Source organism: Mastacembelus armatus, chromosome 22, assembly GCF_900324485.2.
Source record: "Mastacembelus armatus chromosome 22, fMasArm1.2, whole genome shotgun sequence".
In the NCBI taxonomy this organism is placed as follows: domain Eukaryota; kingdom Metazoa; phylum Chordata; class Actinopteri; order Synbranchiformes; family Mastacembelidae; genus Mastacembelus; species Mastacembelus armatus.
In genome coordinates, this window is record NC_046654.1 from 8,017,330 (window position 1) to 8,037,137 (window position 19,808).

The 19,808-nt window shown below is 42.3% G+C and overlaps 1 protein-coding gene across 1 annotated transcript in view; it reads left to right on the plus strand.

Annotated features, from left to right (window-relative positions):
* The first annotated feature begins 222 nt into the window (after positions 1 to 222).
* The window catches only part of pacrg (PARK2 co-regulated), a 118,200-nt gene continuing 98,614 nt past the window's right edge, over positions 223 to 19,808 (plus strand). Inside the window, exon 1 of the mRNA XM_026305906.1 lies at positions 223 to 395. Within this exon, the coding sequence (XP_026161691.1) occupies positions 327 to 395 (69 nt within the window). The 5' untranslated portion in view covers positions 223 to 326. The remainder of the gene's footprint in view (positions 396 to 19,808) is intronic.

Here is a 19,808-nt window from a genome sequence, read left to right on the forward strand (position 1 = left end):
TTCTATAATATTAATAGTTTTACAATAAGCAGAGGAAATACAACCTATTCAATGCTTTTGAACACTCACACATCCTCTACTTATGAACCACGACACTTTGCTCTGCATATTTTCAGCAGCGCCCTCGAGTTCCTATGGTAACAAGGAGACACACGTCTCCGCGGCAACAAGACTGAAGCGTCTCTGAAGTTGCACAGCAACCACTACAAAAAACACAACGGGCGTCACGTTTCAAGAGCCACACAGTCATTAATTAGTTAGCAACATTGCTGTGCTTTTTTTGGTGTAGATTCTCCGGATCATTTTAGAGGACAGGACCTGTGGATATGCCGAAGCAGAAAACGGAACTGAAAACCCAAGGCTTCACAGTGAAGGCCACTATGAAGAACTCCGTGGTGAGTCAAGTTATTTGACGTCGTTAACATTACCAACCGTGTGGTTAACGTTAGCTTTAGCTTTGTATGTAGCATGTAGCATTGGACTGCCTTATTATGACACACCTGACTGACAGCTGAATAGTTAATAATATAAGAGATTTACAATTTTACACCATTTCTCATTGAGGAAGTTGCGATTCATGTTATATTAGGGGGTCATGCTTAATCAGGGTGAGGTCATTCAGGTTGTTTCTGTCAGTGAGCTTAAGCTGTCTAGTCTTAACTACCTGTGTTTTTGAATGTTAGAAATATCAGTCCAGGAAAAGTGTAAGTTTTTAGTGTCACTGTGACAGAGTGAGGTTGATTTGTGCTTTGTGTAGTAGGTGCATGAACGCTGATAGTCTGAACTCCCACATGCTGTGGCACCGCTATCTAGGTTAAGGTGCGATTGATGGGGAAGGATGAAGAGACGGGGGCAGCCTCTTCCCACTTTAAATGATCCCCATAACGTTACTTTTTCTTTCCTTTGCTGTTTCTAAATTGTTATTCAGCAGAAACTGTTATCTTTGTCAACACACTAAATGGAAAAAAAACATGAATGCCTGAACATATTTTCTACAACCATAATGTTTCTGTGGGGGGTTTTGTGTGTGTGTGTGTGTGTGTGTGTGTGTGTGTGTGTGTGTGTGTGTGTAAAGCTTTAGGTCACACAGGCTTGGGTGGGTTTCATACAAGTATGGAGGTTTAAGAAGTGTAAAATTATCCAATAACTTTTATGGGCCAAAATGACACTTTTAAAACCCATTTCAAGGCAATGAGTAGACACTGTAAAAACCAGAAGCCATATGCTAAGAAAAATCGAAATGTTTTCTTTTTAACATATTGGAGACAGCACATGGAAATGGAAGGGGAATGTTTTCTTGTTTACCGCGTGGGGGTAGATGAAGCTGTACCCAGCACATGATTTGAGTATTTATGTTTTCCAAGCTAAGCATTTTGTATTTGTTTGTCTACATCAACCAGACCTGTAACATATTCTAAAGAGAATTCTGCTCTTATTTGTTGCAGTGGTGTCTCTCGAAATACTGTGGGACAAACAACGCTTCCTGTCCCTCGATTTCCTTACAGAGTAGTCCCCACCTTGAACCTTCAGTGTTGTTAAACTATGTTTAAAGAGTAGACTAATTTCCAGTGACAGTCAAGTCTTTCCTCACATTTACTGCAAATGAAGATGGATCAGGAAAGTGTAATAGGTTAATGCAGCAGAAGACATTAGTCTTCATTGATGCGCTGTATTGATTGGTCAGTAAAACGAGCTTTTGTGTGGTCAAAAAATAGATTATTATTAGAGCTGAACTAAAGGCATCTGGGGGTAGATCTTTTAAATTTGCATGAGTAGTGAGTTTAGTGACTCTAATGTTTTTCGCCACAAAGGCCATTGACACATAGCCTCCTGCTGTGCTTTGGCAGACACGGTAAACTATAGGAGAAGCTATGGTGATAGACTGTAATTTGCTAAGGAAAACAAGCCTCTTGGCAGTGCATTTAAACAGGCGCACCTTTCTTTGGCGCTCATAAACTGAAGCTTATCAGTGCTTGTGCAAGGTTATGTGAAAAGTAAAATGTGCCATCACACATTTTTAACACTGAAAGCTGTGTTAATTATATTCCTTCTCTAATGCTGATATTGTAATAGTATACTAGTTTCACTCATTTTCCATGGATGAGTCCCAAGTCTGTCAGCCTTACTTGAAGCTAAACAGTTGTTCACAAGCAGGTTCAGCTAAACTTGTTCAACTTTTGTCATCTGAAAAAACTACTGTGCCTCAGCAAGTGTGAGGAAGAGGTTTATGTTGTGCTCAGTTTTAGCACTATGTAGTATTATATAGTATAAGCAACACAGTCTGAGATTCTCATATACTTTTAATTCTAACTTGGCACTTTTACTCAAAGTGTGATGAGAAACAAAGCATTGCTCAAATTGACAGATTGTGGAATTCTTTTACTGTCTGTTGCATAAGGAATGTTGATATCTTATCTTTTTAGAGACAGCACAAAGCTCTTTGTTAAAGTTTGTTTCTTTAAGGGTGGCAATGAAGACTGGTAGCTAACATGTGAAAAGGTTACCTCCTTTTCATTAGGCCGGGAGTTCCTAAATGTTAATTATGGTTAATGGATTTATTTGTGATTATTTGAGTTATGTGTTTTATAGTTTCAGGAGCAGGACCTGGTGGCGAGGAGTGGAATTTCCCTTGGGGCAGTGTCAGGTGGGATGGTGGTTGAGTTAAGGTAGGGGGTGCAATTAGCCCAATTAGAGGCAGGTGTGCATCGGTAGGCAATCGTAGCTGGGAGATACCATTTTGAGTTAAGGTAGGGGGCTTAGTTGTAGGGAAATTTAGAATATAGACATCTAAGAGAGTTGTAGGCATCACACTGTTTGTTTGTGGTAGCTGTATGGAGTAATAGGTGGGAGAGATAGATTGGCTAGTATTGAAGGTAATGGGAAGGGAAAAGGTAACCAAGCTCACCCTAGGGACACCGGTATAGTTGGTATGGTCTAGTGGAGGTGAGGTATTAAGGCCAGGTAGGCTGGATAGGTGAGGTAAAAAAAAAGAAAGGACAGCTTGCTGTGAGGCTGCAATTTTAAGGCACTTTTTTTTCATGTTTTGTAACCTGAGATTTGGTTTGTTTTGTTAGTTTTGTTAATAAATGTCACTTTTTGTACATACTCCGGATTGCTGAGCTGTTTCTTCAAACAATCCCTTCTTGGTCATGCTGAGTTTCCTCTTCTATATGGGGAGCGCGGTGTGACATTTGGTGGCAGCGGTGGGATGTTTTGCCTTGAGCGACACTGGAGACCAAGAAGCAGCCAGGACCTTATAAAACCAGGAGTGTGCAGAGAGCCATGCAGGCTGAGCCGTCAAGGGCTGTGCACTTAAAGCAGGGGCCGACTTCGGATGGCCAGGGTGCACAAAAGGACAAAGAGACTGTGGCGGCTACTATGGAAAGTCATCAGGGGCTCGACCAAGGAGCTTTTGATCAATTGTATGGATTAATTAAGAGGCAGATGGAAATCCAGGAGAAAGAAGCTTATAAGCAGGAGCAACGTTGGCGAAGTGTCCAGGTGCAGCTCAATCAGGTTCGGGATGAGATGGAGATGGAGCGGAGGAAACCGGAGCAAGGCGGTCCAGAAGGAAGGGAGTTGCCGGTACCGTGTTCACCTGATAGACCAGAGATTAACTTGCCGAACCCATCTAATCCAATCCCACAAGCTAGACCGTGGGGTGGAGCCACAATTCCGAGGTTTGAGGAGAGTGATGATATTGAACAATATTTGTCGACGTTTGAAAGATTGGCGGTGGCATATAGGTGGGCTAAAGAAGATTGGGCAGTGTATCTGGTGCCCTATCTGTCGGGTAAAGCAAGAAGTGCTTACGTGGCGATGGATATCAACGAGTCGTTGGACTATGATAAAGTAAAGGAAGCCATCCTATCAAAGTATGAAATTAATGAAGAGATGTATAGACAGCGGTTTCGGGAGCCAGATATTCGCCCAGGAGAAACTCCTCGTGAGTTGTATAATCGTTTAAAAGATCTTTATAAAAAGTGGGTCAAACCGGCTATAAAGACAGTGGAAGAAGTGGGGGAGCTGCTGATTTTGGAGCAGTACCTTTGGATTCTGTCACCGGAAGTGAGGGTGTGGGTGAAGGAACACAATCCCAGGACTGGTCAGCAAGCGGCAGAACTGGTAGAGGCCTTCATAGCAGCTAGAAGAGGTCCTAAAGTCTTCCGCTATGAAAAGACTCACCGCCCATTCATAACCAGGGGTAAGTCTGCTGGGTACGGTGGGGGTGGTCTTATTGGTAGTGACAGTGGAAGAGGAGGAGAGGAAGGGACTAGTATTCCTAAATCAACTAATATTGGAGGGAGAAAGGAGAAAGGCCCACCAGTTTGTTATTTTTGTGGGGAAAAGGGGCATATTAAATCTCAATGCCCAGCTCTTAAAGTTAAAGGTGCCAATACGATGTGTTGTGTGCCTAGACCTGTTCAGCTAAACGAGGTCCAGGAAGTGAGGGGGAAGATGCAGATAACAACTGTTTCTGTTAATGGCACTCCAACCACTGCTTTGTTAGACTCAGGTAGCACTCAAACATTAGTCATGCCTTTTCTGGTTCAAACACAGCAGTTTGGGGATGGGGTTGTAGATGTATGGTGTGTTCATGGGGAACAACGGTCGTACCCGACCGCTCATGTTTATTTAGAACTGCAGGGTCAGACCTATTTTTTGGAAGTGGGGGTTGTACCTAATTTGAGTCATCCAGTATTGTTAGGTCAGGATGTTCCCATACTGCTAAAGCTGTTGCAAGATAGTAAACCTGTTAATATGGTGGTGACACGTTCAAATGCAGGGAAGGCTGCATCTCCTTATTTGCCCCTTCTAGAACAGCTTCCTTTTAGCCAGGCAGATTGTGCAGTAGAGAGTAATGGGAGAGTTAAAAAGGGTAAGAGGCAGCGAAGGAGGGAGAAGCTCCTGGGCATTGTGAGGAAAGAGCAGAACCAGATACCACCTCCTATGATAACAGCGGAAGATAGTTGGTGGGAGATACCAACAGGTTTAGAGCAGCTGCAGAAGGAGGATTCTACCCTTAAGATAGCTTTTAGTAAAGCTGTGGAAGTAGAGGGAGTATTGACAGGGGTAGAACCTTCTTTGATAGGGGAAAGTTATTTTATTAAAGGAGGGTTGTTATACCATCAACCAGAAGGGGGGGGCGTTGAGCAGTTGGTAGTCCCACAAAACTTAAGAGAGAAAGTTTTGATGTTGGGCCATAGTGTGCCTTGGGCGGGCCATTTGGGCAGTATAAAAACATTAGGACGCATTGCAAGCAAATTTTACTGGCCAGGCTTGTATAGTGATGTCCAGAGATTTTGTGGGTCATGTCCTGAGTGTCAGTTAGTCAGTAACAAGAAGGTTAGACCATTTCCATTGCAGTCAATGCCGGTTGTTGATGTGCCATTTTCTAGAATAGCAATGGATATTGTGGGGCCTTTAGAGAGAAGTCATTCGGGGTTTAGATATATTTTAGTGGTGTGTGACTATGCTACACGATATCCTGAGGTTTTCCCACTTAGACGAATTACAGCTCAGGCTATTGCACAAGCTTTGTTGCAGCTTATTGCTAGGGTAGGAATTCCCAAAGAAATAGTGACTGACCAAGGCACTGCTTTTTTGTCAAAGACTTTACGTCAGGTGTACAGTTTACTGGGTATTAAGGGAATTAGGACCACCCCTTATCATCCCCAGACAGACGGCCTGGTAGAACGATATAATCAAACATTAAAGTCCATGCTGAGGAAGTTTGTTGCTGAAGATGGGAAAGACTGGGATCGTTGGCTGCCTTATCTGATGTTTTCTTACAGAGAAGTGCCCCAAGCATCTACAGGCTACTCACCATTCGAACTCCTGTATGGAAGGCAAGTGAGGGGTCCTCTGGAGGTGTTGAGAGATGCCTGGGAGCAACCTAACAGCCCTCAGCCAGTTCCCGTCCTCCAATATGTGCTGCAAATGAGGAAGAAAATGGAGCAGATGGCTAAGTTGGTGCAGGAAAATATGGAGAAAGCCCAGGTGAGGCAGAAACTTCACTTTGATAAGAAGGCAAAAGTCAGAGTTTTCCATCCGGGACAAGAGGTGTTGCTGCTCTTGCCAACATCAGATAATAAATTGCTGGCGAGGTGGCAGGGGCCTTTTCAAGTGTTGCGGAAAATGGGACCAGCCACATATGAGATTAGTATGCCTGACAATCGGAAAAAGAAACAGACATTTCATGTAAATCTGCTTAAGGAATGGCAAGGCAGAACACCCAGCGTTAGTCAGGAGCTGTTGGTGAGGGCAGTGAAAAAAGAGGAGGATCAAACTGAGCAGTTTCTTCCTCCGAATATAGAGGGTATGCAGATGCAATTGAACTTGTCTCATGTATCTCCAGCAATGCAGAAGCAGCTATTGGACATTATCCCTCCTGATTTATTTGTTGATAAACCAGGTTACACTTCCTTGGTGGAGCATAACATCAGGTTAAAAGATCCTACACCAGTGCGTCAAAGGATGTATCGAGTTCCTGAGAGGCTGCTTCCAGCTTTGAAAGAAGAGTTGGAAGTGATGAAGGCACTGGGAGTGATTGAAAGGTCACAAAGTGAGTGGAGTAGTCCAGTAGTGCTCGTGTTAAAAAAAGATGGAGCAATCAGGTTTTGCATTGACTTTCGAAAATTAAACTCACAGTCAGATTTTGATGCATATCCTACTCCCCGATTGGATGAAATGGTGGAGCGTATCGGCAAGGCCCAGTACATTAGTACATTAGATCTGTGCCGAGGATATTGGCAGGTGCCCTTATCTCCGGAGGCTAGACCATACACGGCTTTTAGGACTCCTCAGGGTTTGTTCCAGTTTACTGTGATGCCCTTTGGTTTACAGGGTGCGCCTGCCACTTTTCAAAGACTGATGGATCAAGTGTTGGTGGGGGCAGAAGCTTTTTCAGCCGCTTATTTGGATGACATTGTCGTCTATAGCGGTACCTGGGAGGATCATCTGCAGCATCTTGAGGAGGTGTGTCAGCGATTGAAGCGGGCTGGTTTGACGGTGCAGCCAAAGAAGTGCTGTATCGCACAACGGGAAGCCAAGTATTTGGGTTATTTGCTTGGCTATGGGTTGATACGCCCTCAAAAGGACAAAGTGGAGGCTGTGATGAAGTGCCCTCGCCCCCGTACTAAGTCAGAGCTTAAGTCTTTTTTGGGGTTAGCCGGCTGGTACAGGCGGTTTGTTCCACATTTTGCCTCCCGAGCTGCACCTCTGACAGATCTGACCCGCAAGTCCAGCCCTAACCAGTTGCCATGGGAAGAGCAGCACGAGAAAGCTTTTGTGGCTCTGAAAGAAGCCCTGTGTAAGGATCCAGTCCTGCAGAGTCCAGACTTTGATCAGCCTTTTACTGTTCAGACTGATGCTTCCATGGTGGGCCTTGGGGCAGTGCTGCTTCAGGGTAAAGGAGAAGATCAGAAACCAGTGGCTTATGTTAGCCGGAAGTTGTGGCCCAGAGAGACTCGGTACTCTGCTGTTGAGCTGGAGTGCCTGGCCATAAAATGGGCCTTGGAGACTTTTAAATATTATCTACTTGGGAGAGATTTTGTTTTGCAGACTGATCACAGGGGCTTGCAGTGGCTCCATCAAATGAAAGACTCAAACAACAGGATTGCCAGATGGGTATTGGAGATGCAACCCTACCGGTTCCAGGTTCAGTACCGGCCTGGGAAATCCAATGTGGTAGCAGACTTTTTGTCTCGCCATCCTGATGGCGAGCTCCCAGGGGAGGGGGAAGTGTGAAAAGGTTACCTCCTTTTCATTAGGCCGGGAGTTCCTAAATGTTAATTATGGTTAATGGATTTATTTGTGATTATTTGAGTTATGTGTTTTATAGTTTCAGGAGCAGGACCTGGTGGCGAGGAGTGGAATTTCCCTTGGGGCAGTGTCAGGTGGGATGGTGGTTGAGTTAAGGTAGGGGGTGCAATTAGCCCAATTAGAGGCAGGTGTGCATCGGTAGGCAATTGTAGCTGGGAGATATCATTTTGAGTTAAGGTAGGGGGCTTAGTTGTAGGGAAATTTAGAATATAGACATCTAAGAGAGTTGTAGGCATCACACTGTTTGTTTGTGGTAGCTGTATGGAGTAATAGGTGGGAGAGATAGATTGGCTAGTATTGAAGGTAATGGGAAGGGAAAAGGTAACCAAGCTCACCCTAGGGACACCGGTATAGTTGGTATGGTCTAGTGGAGGTGAGGTATTAAGGCCAGGTAGGCTGGATAGGTGAGGTAAAAAAAGAAAGGACAGCTTGCTGTGAGGCTGCAATTTTAAGGCACTTTTTTTTCATGTTTTGTAACCTGAGATTTGGTTTGTTTTGTTAGTTTTGTTAATAAATGTCACTTTTTGTACATACTCCGGATTGCTGAGCTGTTTCTTCAAACAATCCCTTCTTGGTCATGCTGAGTTTCCTCTTCTATATGGGGAGCGCGGTGTGACATAACATTATAAGACATTTTTATTTTTTAGAGTTTCCTTTCCTGCATGCAAACTTGGCAGCATATTGTTGCTTTTCTATTCAGGTATGTGGAAAAATCTTAGTTATTCACAAAGTTCTGGGAATACCTTGTATTTTGATTTTGATTTTGTTTTGATGTTTATGTTGACAGCTTTGGCTTGGTTCATGGTTAAATGAGAGCAGTGCATCAGAAGTTGAGGAATTCATGGTCAGCAATAATTTAATGAATGAATTTGAGGAAAGTGTCAGTTTAATATTTTCTGTCAGCAATTCCCTGGCTCTCACTTCCATAGCCCGGGTACTTTGATGTAAACAGTTTAACTAGGCTAGGTCTTCTTCTGGGCCTTTTTTTTTTTTTTGCAAACAGCTGTTGCCTTGTTAAATTCAAACTGCGTTTAAAAGAATCAGACCTATGTGATGCATAGAAGTGGAAAAACTGCACAGTTCTGATGACAACACTAAATACTTGCAGTTGAAACCTTAGATCTCTTTTTTTACAGCAGGGACTGTTTTGAGATGCAAGTCAGAGCTATCATTGACTTCCTCCCCCTTTTTTGAAGGTCATAAACAAATCTCCTGTCAAGAGCTTTCTACAAGAAAGGCTTCTGCAAAGCCCTTTAATATTCACCATCACCCCAAAGGATCTGCAACGTCTGGAACATGAATGATACTCCCATACTGCCATACCATTGGCTAAATCCTTAACAAAAAACATTACATTTTTCAGAGGCTTGCTTGTGTCTGTTCTCTTCTGTTTCTTTCTCCTGTCCTGTGGTCACTGACATATCGCTCAAGAAAGGGCAGCTTTGTGGAGAGCTGTGATTTGTAGGTAACGACAAGGCCATTTCAAGCCTTGAAAGTGTACCGGGGCTTGAAGCATAGGCTTATTATACTTTAAAGTATTTGTGGTCATAGAAATTGAATCAATAGTACCCCCCCCCCCTCTTTTTTTTTCTAGTGATTCATCCCCAAGCATTTAAAGAGAAAAAAAGATGCACTTTACATTCTGGTGGGAGGTTGTCACCTTGTGTTTCTGGCTGAGAGGGGAACAAAGCTGTTATTTTCTGTGTCAAAGGCTTATTGGTAATGCAGGAAATTACCAACTGTTAGAGTGCTGTTTGCGAGTTGTTGTGCCACCAGAAAAATAGGGCCAATTGTCAACAATGTCCACAGGAGTCCAATTTTTTTTATATTATCAGACAGTTTAGAGTGTGTCATCATTATAATAACACGTAATCACAATACTGTTTTGTTTTATTTCATCAAGTCAGCCATGACTGTTCTTTGTTTTGCCATAACCAATTGCTAGTGAGTGGTGATAGCCACTTTCAACTAGCAACCTAGCAGTAGCTACCATTGCCTCAACACCAGTTTTTTCATGGTGGCCAAAAAATATATTGCATTTGTATACAGTAACTGGGCCAATATCATCCATGCGTGTAGTATTTTTCATGAATGTAGCCAAGAAGATAATGAACTCATTCTTAATCCTGCCTACAAAGGTCTTAGGTTATTGACTATTTCTCCAGCTGGTGGAAACAGCTGATTTAGCGATTCAGAAATGTGGATACAAATTGCTCATTCCATCTCTCTGTTTAAATACCTACTGAAACATTTGCCCATCAAATGTTGGCTTAGTCATGATCTGTGGATAGGGTAGGGTAGGTAGGGTAATTGATTTATAGACTCTTGAAATAGGGAATATTTGACCCAGGATCATCATCATGCGCTGTAATTGATTTATGCAGTCTAATTTGTTGTATGTTTGCCATAACACATCTTATAATACTTCCTCTTTTTGTGCACTGCTTTTATGCTTTAACAAGACAGTCTCAACCCATAAAGATATTTTCAAGGTCATGAAGTCCTTTCTCAGTGGAACTGGTCCTTTATGAGAAGACATGACAGAGTGGATAAAGGTCCTATGGTATATATACAACACATACAATAGCATGAACATGATACTACACTGTATTGCTCAGAGGGAAAACCGTAAACTACACCTAACCCCAACCGCAGCTTTTGTGAGGGTCTGATGATTACTGAGCCGATAGGCTGCTTTTATAAAAGTACACATTTACTGTTTGCTTGGCCTCTGATATAAAAATTGAGCCCCAAGTCTGCTACAACCCTCTCCACACCCCACCAACCCCTTTCCCCCAGCCTTGCCATCATCCCCGGCTCACCTCACTAACCCCAGGGGACAGATGGAGACTCCATGCTAGCAAACATGACCTTCATATCTTATTCCTTTCCTCCCCCACAGCATCATCATTATATACCTGAGCAGATGTCTCAACCCCCTATGCTGTCTCCCTCTCTGTCTTTATCTTTCTCTCTCTCTCTCTCTCTCTCTCTCTCTCTCTCCGTGTCTTCATCTCGCTCTCGTTCTTTCTCTGCAAAACCTTCATTCAACCAGGGAGCTCCCTGTAGTTGAAAACATTTTACAAAGAGAAACTGGGTTACTAGATAATTACTGTGCAGTCTAAATCCTGAACCAAGTCAGGAAAATAATTACAAAATAATAGGCAGAATCAGAACATAATGCATGTTGATTTCATTGTACACTGACTTTAGTGAATATTTAAGATACATGTTTTGTTGCGGCTTTGCCAGAGATGTGTTGATTTAAATCATAGCTATTTACCTTTGATGCTCTAGCCCAAGTGTCATCCTAATAAATTAAGCCATCTGAACAAGTTAAACAAGTGACAGTTTAGTATCGATCCTTGATTAGGATTTAAATGAGTCTAGAATTTCAGTGCAACCTGATTAAATTGCAATATAAACCTAATTAAATCTGATTTTGTTTAGATTTAATCCAGATTTAAAAATTTGTCTAATGGCCTGGTGTGTATCAGTTAAAGCCTAAATTAAAATAATTAAATTTGTTTTTTAACAATTGAAACACTGTTGGGTGGAAATGATAACAAACAACATGAACACATCAAGGATAAAAAGGCAGCAAGTTTGAGATAAAAATATGACCATTGTCAGTTATGTGGTTAGCAGGCAATTGGTTACCAAGATTGAATCCTTGAAACCTTTTATGGAGAAAAATTTGTCTATTTATTATTTTCACTTGCAGTCAAAATCATTCTTCCCTGTCACTCTAAACACATTTACCTGTGCCCAGCATGATGCATAAATTGGCCATGAAGCTGTTTTCTGTGTTGTATATGAAGCATGCCTATGCAAGTAAAGGCAAATTGAGTAAGTGCCTGCTGTTGGATCTCATGTTGAAGATTTCCTCACCTTGTCTTACACACTTGAACTGCCACATTTTTTCTAAACCAGTGCTGCTCACTGGTACAACATACACACACACACACACACACACACACACACACACACACACACACACATACACACATACACACATACACACACTAAAGCTATTTTTCTGTATCCATCTTTTTCCTTCCCTCTGCTCCACCATGCTCATCTTATCAGCACCAGAAGCCTGTAGTCCATCCTGGTAAGCAGCTGGGTTATTTGAGGAAGAATTGAGTCATGGTGAAACAGGTTAAATTGGCAATGGGCTCTGGAGGCCTGCTGGCATTTCCATTACTATCGATCAACCACGGAGCCTAAAGGCCTTGAGTGGATGGAGCACTGCCTGACTTGGAAATCTTACTATTTCCCCCGTAACTTTTGACTTTGTTGACTTTGGATGCCTCTCTCCTTACTTAAAAAAACAGTCGAAAAATAAGACTAACCCAAATAAAAGCACATTTTCAATATGTTTAAATGTATTTTCTGTCCATGCAATATTGTTATTAAAAGTGTGTAAAACTGAAGTTTATTTTTAGGTGATATTTTGATCCCATAGAAACCAAACACTTAGTGTTTTACTCACATTAAAAATCACAGTTTCAACTAAGGATGAATTTGGCAGAATTTGCAAGCACCATGTTTTTTTGTACTTCACACTCCTCTCCCCAGGTATCAACAGATAGATTAGGTTATAATTGATGGCATGCTATCTGAAGTGCATGACTGTTGAAATGTCTGTGACCTTTTCCACAGTTGAGGAAAACACCATCTGGAAACTTCAGTCTGATATGGAGAAGTGCTTCCACAACATTCTATCATGACCTTATAGGAAGTGCTTGGCTGATTATGTCTATTATGTTTGCTTTCCTCAGAGCTTGGTTGACAATTACACTGGCCTCTGTGTTTGTTATGTTCTCCTTCAAGCCTTTGTAGCTTGCATTCTAATTAGATGGCTTTTAATGGAGAATGTTTATTGCTCCTTCCAGGCCCTCTATTTTCTGCTCTAGAGTTAATTAGCCCTATGTCATGTGATAACCATCGCAGAGGACATCTAGACCTATGCCTTTTCTATATGCAGTGTCCTTCTTATATCAAAGCAAGTATACAGGGGCGTCGGCTGAATTACCGGTATGTGCTTGTTTTCACTTGGTCTCAGTGGCACTATAAGTAGAGATGAATATGTGTACCCTGATATTGCTTTATTAAACATAACCATACACATCAACATGCATAAGCAAATACAGGGTGACATAGGTTATTTTGTCCATTACACACCAAATTCCCTGTAAATGATGAGGAATTACCATAAAACCAATTTGCTTAATATGTTGTAAGCTAATGTTGTGTTATCCAGTTTTAATAGGCTTGATGACAGTATAACAGTAAAGTGATGAGTTTATGTGGCACAAATCAGTCCATTTATTTTTACCTTTTCAGTTTTAAACCTTATTTTCTCCAGTTTCATTGATTCGATTATGTAAATCAGCAGTCTTGTGCAAGACTGTTCCACAAATAGTAACATTGTTAAAAAAAAAAAAAAAAAAAATTATTCGGCAGTTTACCTGTTCATAATTCATTTTCATTTGACGTGTTTTGTGATACAGTGGTTTTGTCATTAGAGTTCAATTTAAAGATGAACCTTAATTTGTTGTATTCTTGAGCTGTATTGCACTTCTTAGCGTTCTAATCTGCCAGTGCGAAGCAAGTGTCATACACTTTACTACAGGGCCATATGGCAACTCACATACTGCCTACATCAACATAATGGAAACTAGTAGCAGAAAAATCAATGTATCTGACAAACCTTGTTGATTCCAATTTTGTGTGTGTCCTTGATTTGCATCCGCCTTACTCTGAAAATATTTTAAAATCTCAATAGGCTTGACCTAACCTTTTGAAATTTTGCTGGTCAGCACAGAGACCAGAATGACTGTTGGGGACAATGATAAACTCCACTACATATTACTGATGCACAGCTATTGCAACCTTGTACTAAATGTTGCATGTTGTACGTCACAACCATGTTGCAATACTTTTTTTTTTTTTTTTTCAGAATATTTATTAGGGGAATCTGCTCCATAAGGAGACAAGAGATAGAGGGCAAAGCAAATGTACCACTGCCACACTGCTGCATACTGAAAACACTTTAAAACGCACAGCAGCCGACTTCATAGATGATGCTCCAGGGCTGAGGTGTTCTTCACCCTGTGCCAAGAAAGTAAACCTGCAAACCATTTGAGATTTGAAATAGTGTGCACATTCTCTTCAAAATTCCACTGAGGATTACTCTGCCGTTTAGCTCCTGCCTTACATCTAGCTGAGTCAAACTATTCCCATTCGAAGATATGCTGCAGGCATGGGCTCTACTGTAGCAAGCTGGAGATAGGCTGGAAGGCAAAAGTACTCTGATACTGTCAGAAATAATCCACATCATGGTCCAGCACCCCTCTGCTCCAACCACCTCTGCTCATTACCCTCGCTATCCGGAAACACCAAGCAAATTCAGCTAACGAGTATTTGATCAACACGCCATAGTGTGACAGTGGAAGACAGGCAACCTGTTCATGACTCACTCTCTGTCTCCCCCCACACTCTCTATGTGTCTATCTTCATGTCTCATCTACTTTTTGCTCTGTCTTTCTGCGGTCCTCCTCCCCACTCCCTTAAGACAGAGGAGAACAAAGGGAGAGAGAGAAGAAAAGCAATATAACCTCTTGGCCCTTATCTGCGGAGCACACCAGAGCGTGTCTGGCCTTAGACACGACTTTGCCTGTCCTTTGAAGGCCCTCATCTCCCTTTGATTTCAGCCAAATGGTTCAGCACAGTGACAGATGCTCAACTTTCCATCTGTCACTTTGACACCCATCTCTTTAATGTTGTTGAATCTAACTGACTTTGTTTGGACTGTCTGGCTGGCTGCCTGAATAAGGTTGTGATATGGATGCTGATGTGAGTGCAAATGTACAAGATTATGACTAAGACCTTTAGTTGAAACAGATAAAAGTCAGCTCTGTGCTACCTTTTAAAGGTTGTCTATACTGTCTTGGCTGTATTTTTACATTAGCATTCTAGTTGATGCTGTGATATGGATAGATTTAATGAGAGGTCTAAGGGTCATCATCACATTGCCTTGACAAAGTTCTTCTAAGATGGTCCACAAGAAGACATAAAAATTCCAGCCAAGGAGAGTCATAGAAGGCAGCCTTTTTATGAGAGGAAATTAGAGTGAGTAGAGAGGAAAGATATTGGAGAGCCAATATGATTCAGGAGGGAGAGGCTGGTACACCTCTTAAATAGATGAGTTCAGTTTATGATTGAAGATGAAAGGGATTTTAGCTGCTCAGACTGAACATGCAAGGTCGTTTTTTACTCTGGCCTAAATAATAAACAGTAATATACTTTTGTTAACCATTGCTCTGGTATAATCTGTTTTCAAGATTTTTTTGCTGCACTATAAGCAATTAATTCACTTTTTGACAATGAGACTAAAGACATATTGCCCGGATGCTGTTGTTGCAAGCAACTAATTGACTATTGCTCATTCACACAGCTCTGATTTATGTTTGTCATCAGAGGTGTGGTACAGAGAATGTAACACAGAAAGACAGAAATACTAATAGCCTAGACACCTGTTTCATTGTCAGAGCATCATCAGCCTGCAATGCAGAGCAAGGGTTGGGAGGAGTGGGAGGAGTGATTGGATAGATGGATGGATGAAGGGATTGGAGGAACAGGAATTGATAAAACTGAACTAGCTCTGCATGACTTGGATATATATCCTGATCTCTGAATAAATCTACAAAAAAACCAGAGGTTGCCAGCACAGTGTTTTGGACATGTCTTAGCTGTATCTCAGTTTTATTTTTGTTTGTTTATGTGTCTGTGTGTATGTGTTTGTATATGTGTGAGTGCCTCCCTGTAGTTCAACTAAAAGTGTTGCCTTCTTGTCTGAGAGAGCAGCTTCAGCAAGCACGGTATGAGATTTGAGGCGTTGGGAAAGTTACCTGGTTTCAAGGCTTCGCAGGCAGAAAAATGCTTTTTCTTTGTTTCTCTGGTTGATCTGAATGGTGAATATCATCCAGAGCATTATCCATGCAGGAGGTCTCAATACCAGACCTCTCTTCCATATTACTCACTGTTTTCTGTAACAGCCTCTGTTGGGAACCTTTTTCTTAGCAAACAGATTTTGGATTAAGAAGCATTTTTGTTACATTGAAGTAAGGAATATACAGAGGGAGTAGATTGAGTCTATTTGTGTGTGCGTGTGTGTGTGTTTCTGTCTGTGACTTGATGCGTGCAGTTGAGTTAGGCAGCCTCTGTGCCTAGGGTATCTCCTAGCAGGGTTGTAGCCTTCACTGTGCTTTCCTCCTGTTTAATTTATGTAAAGGTCACATTTCAGACCATGCCGGGCTTTGGTCTCGGCATGGTGTCTCTGTAAGCAAACCTCCACCATCAGTTTTAACAGACAGCCTTAAAGGCAGTAGGGCTTCTTTGCAGGAAAAGAAAGTCACTCTGAGTGTGTGATAAGACCAAGGGCCTGTGGTTCATTCTGCAATACATACTAATCACTTAGATATTGTTATTCAGTGTTAAACAATATTCACATATCAGAGGTAGAACCTGTATCTCCTGCCATGGGCGGCCATGCTTCCCTCCACTCCTCAGGATGGCAGTGCTGGGCTACCTGTGACACTTGTGCTTGTGTGGGAGTGGCGTGGTGTGGTGAGATGCAGACTGACCTGCTGGCACGTCTCTCATCTCTGGTGCTGTCAGTCGCTGACTCCATGGTGAAATCGATAGCCTACTGCTGCTTTGGGTGTGGTCCTTTCCTTTTGTCCCCCTATGGGGAGCAACCTATACGGTGTGGTTGCTATCACATCAAACCATCCACAGCTCCCAGTGCTGCATGCTTAGTACAGTATATGGTCACAACTGCACTCACCTACTTGCTGGTATTGCTGATGCTCTGACTGGTTGACAGTTTCCTTACTACCTGCAAAACAAACTTAGATTTCAACTTTGTAATGAGTCATGGAGCTATTCTGAGCTGTGGCCAGCACTCTATAACCACTCCAAAACAAAGTGTTGCTTCTGACTTCGAGAACATTAATATTCTGTGAGGGGGTTTTCGGTCCACCATAAATTAAATGCAGTTATGAGCATGTTTACTGACAAGAAGCTACTTATTTGGTGAATAAAATTGGGAGGACAGTTAAATTCCTTTTTCTGAGCAGCTGAGGTGGCAACTGCAGCAGGTCAGGGATGTAGTTTTCCTTGTGTGTCTCATTAATTTCATGGCCGAGCGCAGAGTTTTAATACCTTCAGGTGTCATCACCGATTGGGGCTGTAAAGACAAAGCATTGGATCAGTGCATGCCTCACTCTCTTAACAACTAGTACTAGAGTGTGCTTTTTTCTCTTTGTTCGCACACATAGACATTCATATACAGGCGCACAATTAACAAAGGTGGTAGAGTTTGGAAAATGATCTTGCCCAAACGAAACAGTGGTGTAGCAAATTGTGTTTTTCAATCTAGTACTGAACTGCGTAGTCAGTTATTGGAATTATGCTTAATTTATGGTGAAACTGTTTTAGAGGAGTGTAGATTTAGCTGATCGTTTTGGAATATGTACTGTAGTTTAATTAAACAGCATTCATTTAAGCTATGTGTACCTAATAAACTGACAAGTTCAGTAATGTGTATGTTTCAGTGCATGTTGTTTCCCATTCACTTAACAAGTAGTAACAGCTAATATATTCTGCCTTGGCCATGTAGGTTGATTCACTCTGTGCCACATTCTCAACTGTGGTTTGGTGATATGAATCAGCCAATAGGGCTCTGTAAGCACAAGACTGCCCTGCTGCCTGGCTGATAAGTGGGCCACACAGAGAAGATGGAAAATACTCAGGGCATTCTCACTCCCTCTCTCTCCCTTGTTCTCTTACTCTCTTTTTCTCGCTCACACAGAGTGAATTTCACTTACACTCATCTCCTCACACGCCTACCTCAAACTCTTTCTTTCACATCCTTTTAACGCGCCCCCCCCCCCACTCCGTGTCTGTGCTGTTCTTTTAAGTGATAGGGTTAAACTAGAGGAGACAGAAAACAGTGGGGAACTCTTCAATGCTTGAAGCTTCTTTTTGAAGTTCTTCTTTAAAGTTATCCCTTTTGCGCAATGTTCAATAGTAGGTGGCTGTCGTCTTTTTCATCCTTGTGTCTTTGTAGTGACATAAGGTGTGTGGTGTCGTCTTTGCCAAGTGATGTCGTCATTTATACGATACAGTTGATGCTAAAGCCTCTGACATTATGACAATTGTAGAGCACACGTCCATGGTCCTGTGAGTCCTGAACAAAAGACTGTTACCTTTCATCAGTATGTGTTTTCCTGTCCAGTGAGAGCACTTTACTCATTTGTTCTCATCCGACCATGTCTCTCTCAACAGGGCTAATTTATGCACATAATGAAACTCACTTGCAGACTGATTGCACTTCTTGCTGTTTGGTCATGAGAAATTAATGGAGTGCTGCACAAATATTGCAAATTTATTTTTCTGAAAGGAATCAGCCACCAACAGTTTGTGTTTTGGCCTGCACAGGAAATGAGTAAGCAAAAAGATCTTGTCTAAGAGATTCCCTAATAGCCTGAACACCACTTATTTTGTCTGTGTGTTTGTTTGTTGTTATTTACTTAAATGCAGTTTGAGAAGAAAGTATACATTTCTAGCACAGTCTGACATGACTGTGTCAGTATGCCATAGAAATAAAGAGAGCTAATTTTGTTGCCTATGGCAGCAATGCGTGGGCTGACCTTATCAGGAGAGCCTCGGCCTGTCTATTCCATCCTCTGTGACTCACCAATCCTGACTCCCTCCCTCAGGAATGGCGGCCTTTTGTATAGAGCAAGATTTCAATAACCTCTCAACCGAGAACAACAGTGAAATGCGACGCAACACACTATGTTGAATGGTACCCTGGTTCCTCTCCAGACGCATTTTTGCCCTTACAGACATAAGGCAGTGGGGCAAAGTGGTAGAAATTAAGCAGAAGATTAATAAGGGTCTCATTTGAGGAAGTATAGTAGTGATGGCAAAGCAGAGTTGACAAGATGACAGCCATTCACCAGATATTCATCAGAGGTATTCAGAGGTGTTTTGGGGTGGTGGTATGGAGGCAGAGAGATGGAGAGATGAGAGAGAGCTGAACCTGAAGGCCCAGGCACAGTGATGGATCACCTACATGCTGCAGCAGCCCCGCCACACTGAACTCACCCTCAGAATTGATGAGCCACACCTCTTGTCTCCCTGTCTCCCTCTTCCTCTCATATCCACTATTTCTCCATCACCCTCCCCAGTTCTCTGTCTCTATCTCTTGATTTCCTTTCTCCTCTCTGTTCTTCGTCTCTCTGGGCCGTTTCTTTCACCCTCTATCTTTATCCCATCTTGGTCTCCCTCTTAATTTCTTTCTTTCTACTTTTTCTGTGTTTTTTTGACTGCCCCACCCACTCCATGTTTCAACATCAAGCAGGAAAGCCATGGAAGCCATACTAATAAGCTTAGAGGGAGCATCTTTTTCTCAGAGTGACACCTTTATAAATGACCAGGAGCACGAGGCCCTGCCTGTGTTCAATCACCTCTGCAGGCTCTCACCCATGGGGAGCACAGCATGTGCATTATGTGTGTGTGTGTGTGTGTGTATGTGTGTGTGTGTGATAGTGCATATTTGTGTGTTATTGCCCCTGCGGGTCTTGCAGCAGCCAGGTTTACGGTAGCGCTAGTTGGAGTGGACAACAGCATTAGGGAGGAAACAGATCTAGAGGCAGAGTGAAGGCGAAAGAGAGAAATGACAGCCTGGAGCTCATCTGACCAGTACTGCCTTGTTATGACTCCCTGATGTGTGCACCAGGGGCACACAAAACAGACACTTCCTCCCTTTATTGCCTTACACCACCTCTATCTCCGTTCCATAGTCTGTCGCCTCACAGGCTCTCTTTATGGTCTCCATGGAGGGGTGAGATGTAATTTGCTTGTATATGTCTATGTTATAGGCTTCCTTGTCTGCCTTTTTCACTGTC